Source organism: Phaethon lepturus, unplaced genomic scaffold, assembly GCF_000687285.1.
Source record: "Phaethon lepturus isolate BGI_N335 unplaced genomic scaffold, ASM68728v1 scaffold12299, whole genome shotgun sequence".
In the NCBI taxonomy this organism is placed as follows: domain Eukaryota; kingdom Metazoa; phylum Chordata; class Aves; order Phaethontiformes; family Phaethontidae; genus Phaethon; species Phaethon lepturus.
The window spans coordinates 60,475-69,611 of NW_010564206.1; the positions used below are offsets into that span (position 1 = coordinate 60,475).

General features: G+C 41.8%; 1 protein-coding gene across 1 annotated transcript in view; it reads left to right on the forward strand.

The window, feature by feature from the left end:
* The window catches only part of PCSK2 (proprotein convertase subtilisin/kexin type 2), a gene marked incomplete at its 5' end in the record, with an annotated part of 53,352 nt that extends 47,222 nt beyond the window's left edge, over positions 1-6,130 (forward strand). The window contains 2 exons of the mRNA XM_010294803.1: positions 342-569; positions 5,378-6,130. Coding sequence (XP_010293105.1) covers positions 342-569; positions 5,378-5,864 — 715 coding nt within the window. The remainder of the gene's footprint in view (positions 1-341; positions 570-5,377) is intronic.
* Between the last annotated feature and the right edge of the window lie 3,007 nt (positions 6,131-9,137).

Genomic DNA, 9,137 nt, shown 5'->3' on the forward strand with positions numbered 1-9,137 from the left:
TAAGGACCTGGTATAATATCCTACTCATTTTAGTAGCTTAAAAACTGCGTGGTGGATCTAGAATGTGTAGTTAAAAGCAGTTGTTTTCAAGAACAGGGAAACAATCAGAAATGATTTTGCAATTTTGGGGGATATATTTTGGGGAAGTAGTATACAATTAAAACCTATTCTTGTTCCCACTGAAATCAACAGAAGCTTTGTTTTTGATATGTGTATAGATACAATTTCTGTGTGATTCATAGAAGTAAATTTTACCAGAAGGCTTATTCAAACACTCCGTCTGTCTTTAATATCTGCTTGGAAATACTGTACTGTGTGTTTTCCATGTTGCTCTTCCACAGCTCGGATCTGACATGGAGAGACATGCAGCATCTGACAGTGCTCACCTCCAAGAGGAACCAGCTTCACGATGAGGTTCATCAATGGCGCAGAAATGGCGTTGGGCTGGAATTCAACCATTTGTTTGGCTATGGTGTCCTAGATGCAGGAGCAATGGTTAAGATGGCGAAAGACTGGAAAACTGTTCCCGAGAGATTCCATTGTGTTGGAGGGTCAATCCAGGAGCCTGAGTAAGTGAATAATAGTCTAGTGTATGTGTTTGGCTTCTTCCAGGTATTTAGGAGACCACAAGCATGCAAGTAGGTTGACAAAGACATAGATAGTCAAGAAACATAATGAAATTTTTTTTCTAACAAAGCCTAACATTGCCATACCTCGCATTCCAACTATTTCAATAAGCTGATAAAATAAACTACATCATCTTTCAGTTCCTGGTTTGCTGGAGGAGTGCATTCTACAGCTCATCTGTATCATCATTGCTTGAGCCAGTAGTGTTAATAGCAACATCCATTTCTCCCGGGTACTTACAGGTATGTTTGTGCCAAAGTTTCTGCGGATAAAGAGCCTGTGCACAAGTGAAAGTCCGGGAGGCTGGCACTGTAAATTACATAAACTGCTGCCACATGAAATATCTGTCAACCAGGTCATATCTCCTTGTGACATATCCCAGCAGACAGTTTTATCTCCAGAAGACTGAAACAATCATCCACAGGTACCAGTGATTGGGTTTGAACACTGCAGCATTTAATTGTGTTTATGTTCTTCAAATCTCAAATTGCAGGCTAGGTAGTCAAATTACTTTCTGATTTACCTTCATGTGCTGAAGTGAATGAGTCAACAAGTGAATGAATTAATATTAATTGACTGCAACAGCTATAGTTCAGTTTAATTATTTGAAATACTAACCTAATAATGGCAAATTTATGTTTATACCATTTGAAATTTGACTTGTCAGTGCCATTTTTGAAGGCATCATTACTCTGTTGGAAAAAGAAAGCAAACCAGTATGCCACCCTGGCACGTAGCTCAGCCAGGCAAAGAGTAAGTTTGTTCCCAGCCTTCCAGATGGGTTTGTATTTGCAGGATCCAAGGTTCTACAGCTGAGATCTGAGTTTTAATTTATCTGGCCTACCCACACTCACAGGTAGGAAAGAAATGAGAGAGTGCTGAAGCTAATTTTGAGCTATCTCTAGTTTATTCATAATTTAAATGCAGACAAATCACCTAATTTATCTTAGTGCAGTCCCATGTATTGAAATGGGGATCTTCCTAGAGGAAGAGAGACTTCTTTCTGTAGGCTTGGCTCCATGCATTAGACAATGTAGTAGAGGTATTCTGGCAACAGACTGAGCCAGAGTCAGGCCAAGTGCTGTGCAGTAGTATTGTCTCCTCCTGCTTTTGTTTTCCTGTCCTGTTTCTGCTGTTGAACGGATAGAAAAGCAGAGGGGACGGTGCATTTCCTGCTGCCCAGGGACCTGGGACTGCAGTAAAGCTTCCCTATAGCTGTCATTGCCTCACAAGCTCCAGAGTTGAGAAATTCACTGCCTTGCACTGGTGTCTTTTGAGAGCAGCACCCAGAACAGGCTCTCTGCTTACAGCACACAGATTTGTGAGGTTCAGCCAAGTGAGTCACCACCTAAGCCTCCGAACTCTACTGCAGTATAGTCTCAGTGTGTGGTCTGTGTGGGTACCCCCCCTATAATTACCCTGTGTTAATAGGACGGATGTAATATTTACGTCCCCCAGTGAAAATGTCACTGAGAGGAGATAATAAGCATCATGACTTGCAACATCTACATTTTTTTAATTATACTTTAAATAAAACTAGTGAATTCCCAGCATCTCCAGAGATTCCTTGGATATTAAAACCACACTGCACTTCTGCCGTCGGTAATTGCGTTATTTTTCTAGTTTGGCTTTGCTGGAGCAATATTTTCTATATATATTCTGTATGTGTTTCTATAAGTATAGGTATTTGTATACATAAAATACATATTCAATATAGATTTAGGTAGGTGAGTAGTTGATACAAGGGTGTGTGCCAGAGCAGCACTGTCACTTAGCAGAAACAGGCCAGGAAAGAATGGACAGCCTAGAATATACAGTGTGCTGACAGCAATCCATATTTGAAGTGCAGCGTTTCTCTGCTGCGTGTAGAAACACTTGCTAGCAATAGGAACTTGCTCTGAAAAGGGATTTTTGCTGGGTCAGCAAAAAAAATAATGGCCAAGTCTGAATCTGGCTGGTTCAGGGAGATACAAAGATAATTTAGGACATCATAGTCCATTAGCTGAGGGACGGGAGCACAGGAGCAGTTAGCTCCCCCTGCTCATCTCTAACTGGGTACTACACTTCCTGCAGAAGTGAATGTACTTTTCAGCGAGAGATATATAGCAACTGGGCAGCGGCACAGTGTGAGGGTATGGAAAGCCCATCTCCTCTCATCTCCTCTTCTGCTCCTTTCATGTCAGGCTTTTTCCACCACCCCTGGTTCTTTTAGCTTCTTTGGGAACCTTCACCTGGGCTATAGCAATTAGTCTGGCAAAGCAGAGAGTACTGGATCCCAGTTAATAGGAATAGCGGGAGCAGAGCAAGCCTTTTCTCATGTGTTTTAGAGAGCCGAGATAATTTCTGTGCTGCAGCACTTCAGAAGGTGGAGAGAAAAGCTGTCTGCAGCTGTCAGGGTGTCTGCAAAGCAGATGGAGTGGTAACACTGCTCTGGTTTCTTTGGGTTTTGGTGTTGATAGATAGAAAAGACTCAGGGGTGTTGATAGATAGAAAAGACTCAGGCTGTAGCGTCCTCCCTCATTCACTGGAGGAGATAGAAAGCACTTATCACAACTCTCGGCATGAAGCACTGTTTGACAGAGCTTTGTCCGCTGTGTGAGATTGCTGTGAGGCAGCGTGAATTCAGAGTGCTTTAAGGACAATGCTTCCCTGTGCAGAGAAATTGCAAGTGTGTGGCAATTGCGAGATTATGATCCTTCACCTCTGGCTGCATATAGTGCATTTGCCCTGTGCTTTGGCACACAAAATAAACCGTGAGGATCTTCTATATTCAAATATTTTAGCTATACAATATTTATACCAGCTTCTGCTCCAGGGCATCTGTAAGACTCAGAACGTTTTTCAGGTTAAGTGTTTAAATGCCATGAGGACCTGGACCTGAATGTCTTTTTTCCCTGCAAGTGCTCCCAAGAATGCAATACTCTATGAAAGGGCGGCAGAGACTGGCCTGAGCTAATTAGTGATGTACTAAGCTGTAATACCTGGAGCTCATCTCAAGAAGAGGATAATTCCTGGAAGCTAGGCTTGAATGAAATGCTTCCACTGGTCTCTGAAGAACACATTATTTCATTATCGAAGGGAAAAGGCTGGTACTTGTTTCTGTTGAAAAGAAGGTATTCATTACTGCAGTGTGGTCAATGCCCTTTAAAAGGGACTCTCTCTCTTACTTTACTGCAAACCTAGGTCAGGGAGAAGCCACTGGAAGAGGTAACGACGAGCTGACTGGAGGCTTTTGTGACTTACTCCCTTTTTTAACGATTGCAGTAATTCTTGTCTTTCAAGTATTTCTTTTAGACAGAGGAAAGTGCCACACTGCTCACACCACACTTGACAGTAAAAAGGCAGAGAATTTTGTTTACACTTCCAGTCTAGTTTGCTCCCCAGTTTCTGAGGCAGCTGGTAACTGCCAGTTACATCCTGACCCCGAGGGGTTTAGCAGGCCCTTGGCAACCTCGACTGCTGGTAGGGTGCTGCTCCCGCACCAGGCGCCAGTGCCTTGGGGCCCGTGCTGAGATCCCAAGCAGGACTGCCCAGCGCACAGCGGCTACTGGCCTCCTCTGCGAGAGTTGGGAAGGCACGGAAGAACCTTGCTGTGCCCCAGCACGCGCTTGCCTCTTCCTGATAGCCTTGGAGGCCCACCTGGAAAATAGTGCTGCCGCACGGGTTTCCTCAACCACACGGGGAGCAAACACCCTGTGGGTGCCCAACACACAGGGAGCCAAGAGCACTGACTGGCATAATGCTGCTCCCTGTTGTGTTCAGTTCATCCTGGTGACAAATGGTGGTAAGTCAGTCCATTAACAGTTGGGAGCGATTGCACAGCCCCAGACGTGAGGTGGTTTTCTCCTGTTGCATGTCAGCTTCCAGGCGCTGCATCGTCAGGTGTCAGACTCTCTCCAGCAAAGGAGCCCTGTCTGCTGGTAACAGGCATCTGGTTTCCGTTTGATGACGGCATCCTTGCAAAATAAACGCAGTGGGACTGAGCCTGCGTTCCATCTGCAGGTCTAGCTTTTTGGTAATACATGGGACAGATGTCCTTCAGTTAATTATGCTTTTGCCTTCATAAGGACTGAATTATAACCACCAAGAAATTTGTGACTTCAAGGTGCAGCACTTCAGCAACTTGTTAAACAAGTGCAACTACTTTCCTCAGTGTGTGTGCTCCCATGCAGGAGCAGTTCAAGGATAAGCGATTTTCGTGGAAAAATATTTTTCAAATGAGCCGACACTGGCATCCCACGTTTGTTGTGGTGGTTTCCAAATCCGAACAAAGGTGCAGGCTTTAATGTCACTGCACTGCACTGGCTCCTCTGACTCCAGACAGCTGTTCGCTGCTCTCTTTTCAGGTGACTGTCTGACATGACTGAGTGCTCACAGTTCTTCTACTGAATATACACATGATTATGCAATTACCAAATATAATAGTGATTAGTAAAGGCAACTATTAAATATATGTTAATGTTTCATAAAGAGCAGTATGTACTACTTAATTGTATTCCTTCTCTCTTTGTGTAGGTGTACATTTCATAATGTATTTTCCAACTAAGGTTTCGATAGCATTTTCTAAAAAGAGAATGTTCTCTTTCTGGCTAAGTTTGCAACTATTATTTCCTTACTTTCCCGTGTATTAATAGGGAAAATAGTATGGGTTTTTCTGTGAGGCACCAGAACCCAGTAGTTCTAGCATGAGCCGTGTCATGCTGTGTGTCTCCTTTTAATTTGCTTAATTGTCTTATCTTTTGACCTGCAGAAAGATATCACCAAGTGGGAAGCTGGTCCTTACACTTACAACTGATGCTTGTGAGGGGAAGGAAAACTTTGTGCGATACCTTGAACACGTTCAAGCAGTTATAACTGTGAATTCCACTAGGCGAGGAGACCTCAACATCAACATGACCTCGCCAATGGGAACCAAGTCCATTTTACTGAGCCGGCGTCCCCGGGATGATGACTCCAAGGTGGGTTTTGACAAATGGCCTTTCATGACCACACACACTTGGGGAGAAGACCCCCGAGGCACCTGGGCTCTAGAGATTGGGTTCGTCGGCAGTCTGCCGCAGCGGGGCGTGCTGAAGGAGTGGACACTGATGCTGCATGGGACTCAGAGCGCACCATATATAGACCAAATAGTAAAAGATTATCAGTCCAAACTGGCCATGTCCAAGAAGGAAGAGCTGGAAGAAGAACTAGATGAAGCAGTGGAGAGAAGCCTGAAGAGTATACTGAGCAAGAACTAGTGCTGTTCTGCATGACGGTGTCTTTCCTTCCCCAGATCCCTCTACTCACCTTTCTACTATCTCGGTCTCTGTTAGACATATTACAATGATCGTCTCTGTAGCCAAATTATCACACTTTCTTGATTTTAAAGTCTTATATCTCGTCAATAATTAATTACCACTGAAGCAAGCCTTTTTTTACTCTAAACCACAAATATACTGTCCCCCACCGAATACTATGTACAGTTTGTGACTGTAAATGATTTTTCTTTTGTGTCATACAAATAGGTAATAACCTGCAAACAAGTTGATGGCTTTCCCTTCACATTTTTGTGGTAAATGTTGTTTGTATGAAAAAAAAAAAAAGAGTTAATTTTAACATTGGCAGTTGGTGATAATGGGCACATTTAAAAAAATTATGATGAGAGAAGGAATCACAAAGAGGTTGGCTGGAGAGGTCTTTGAACGTCTAACAGCTCCTTCTGCATCATGGACTTCAGTGGGACTTTCCCCATTGGGCTCAACCAAAGTAACACTAGACCCTACAAAAACAAATAATCCAGAGATGAAGAAAATTTACCAATCCAATTTGCAGAAATCCAATTCTTTTGAAGGATTTTATGCCTGTACCACATACATGCTAACGCTTCAGCCACAAAACGGTTCAACAGGCATGCAATAAGGAAGGAAAGTGATGCCGAAGCTGGGTGACAAGGGGAAGTGCTTTGCAAGCAGGGTCAGGGCATTCTAGAAGCACAAGTTTCAGTTGTTTGTTGTTGTGTTGGTTTTTTTTTTGGTTTTTTTGTTCTTTTTAATTTTGGCAATTGAAATCAATTTACCGTCTTACAGCAGAACAAGCACATAGGGAATGGGCTGTAGGATTTCTGGCAACCTGTGTGCAAAAGTGCATCTGCTCGTCTCTATACCAAGATGTAGAAGAGCAGCATAAGATGAGGCTGCTATTTCCAACCACAGACCCCTGTTTTCTGGGGTTTACAACCCAGCTGTAAGTAAATTGCTGTGGGAGAAATTTGAAGTACACAGTTTTGGTCCCAAAGCAAATTTTACTCAAATTTCATTTTTAAAAATAGAGAGTTGTTATTTTTATGTTATACAAATATATTTAAGGAGAAAAATATGCCTAAGTAAGTTCTTTATCTGTAATGCAAAGTTGGCCTTCTTGGGAAATAAAATGGTAGTGTTTGGGAAGATTTGTTGGTAGTCATTGCTCTTGGCTGTTTTTAAAGAGTCAGTCTCTCTGTAAAGTCAGTCTGTCCTGCCCTTGGAGTCTGCTCTGGCTATTGGCGCAAGACATAACCTCCTCCTTGGTGGGGATCACTCATGGTAGTAACCACTACGTGTTCTCAGGTGTGAGATCCCAAATTTAACCTTTGAATAATAAAGAGTCTTGATTCTGCAAATATTTAGGCACTCATTTCCAGTAGAGGCCATCAGTGGACCTACTCGAATTCTAATTTTAAGCAGGTGCTTCGGATCTTTGCAGGATCCAAGATCTACTTTTTAGCAGTGACTAGTTTCAGAATTTTATTATGTATTTTTAATATGCAGAGTATTCATCTAAACCATTTTAATAAGAGTTGTCCTGGTTAATCAGGTGCATAGTAGTGGAAACACATTCAGTAAGTAGACATTAACAGATTAGAAACTTAACCCAAAGGTTATATGGTGCACGTTTCACTTAAGAATGTATAATCATCTCTGCTGTTATTTTCTAGTGAATGTCCATCTCTTCCCTTTCCATAAAAGGCCTGTTCTTTCCTTTACAAATCCAAATGCAAAATAAAACAGCTCAACCTACTCAAAGTTTATGTGACTTGCACTCTAAAGCCAAGACAAGCAGCCTCGCACTACTCACAGGTTCCTCGCTGTGTGCAGCAGTCCCTTCGGGCAGTCGAGTCACAGTGGGATAAAATGGGTATTGGCAGGAGAAGAATCGGGCCCCCTGTGATTTTTAATTTTTGAAGTGCTCTTGGTTACTTGTTCAAATACATTATAGCGTCAGCTGTGTTTAGTTTGGCGATTTAAACCTTAACCCAAGGACAAAACGGGTCCATTTTGAAGCATGAACTGGAGTTCATAAGCTGAAACTCACTGAAGTTAAATGGGTCGGGGACAGGTTTGCTTGCGTCTTTGGAAGTGAATGGATTGCACTGATGGCAGTAGGTTTCCATGGAAGGCACCCAGTTCTCAGAAAGAGCAGCGTATACATATCAGAGGGAAGAATTTACCATATATATATATATATTTATGCATCCACCCATGTTTCTAAACAAGCACATACAACACACCTGTGGTATCTCTGTATATATATATTACATACAATATGTATATTCAGAGTATGTTACATATATTTGCTTTTAAATATATAATTACATATGGTATGTAATGTATAATACGTATACGCACATCATTACTTCTTGTGTGTATGTGTTCAAAGAAAGAGGTAACTGGAAGTTTTTTAAGGACTCCTAAAATGTGGAAAAAGTTTTGGAATACGAAAAGTCCATGTAGAAATCTTAATGAACGTGTACATGACTTTCCATTGCATTCATGTAATTTTGCAGTTCTCTGTTCAATCATTAAATATCTTACAAAGCAGCAAAATAACTAGATGGTTGTTCATATTTTCATAATGCTGACATAAATTTATTATGAAAGATCACAATAATGAGTTATATCACAAATGGTGAGTTTTGATATAAATATATATAAAACTAAGTATATATACAATATAGAGATCTACTTCACATTCTTAAGGATTTTTGCATCAGGGGATCGCTGAAAAACATGTCTAGCTAGACTAAGTTTTTATGGTATTGCTGATTGATAGAAAATAAAGTTAATTTGTTAGTATTTATAACACAAGGGATTTAAAACAGGTGACCACTGTTCAACTAAAGCCCTGTGATGATCATGTTTTATAATATGGGTAAAATAAAGAGCTGTTGTAAACTGGCAGGTCCCATCATCATTGCCTATCTGAAGGTATACGGGAAGAAATACACTGCTCTAAGTGGGATGACTTCCTATGCCTCTGCTTTTTATACAGATAAGGAAATTTGTATCCTCTGTATGCTGGATACTGAGAAAATAAACACAATCGTCCAAAAAAACAGATGAAGACTAAGAGGTTTTACGTTAACTCGGGGGCACGGTGGGACATAGAAGATTGAGGCCACAGGCTAGGAAGAGCCTTGGGCATTACTTTACTTACACGCTTGAAACCCGCTGGCTCCCAGGGCAGCTCTGCAGAGGCCGGGGGGGCCCCGCGGG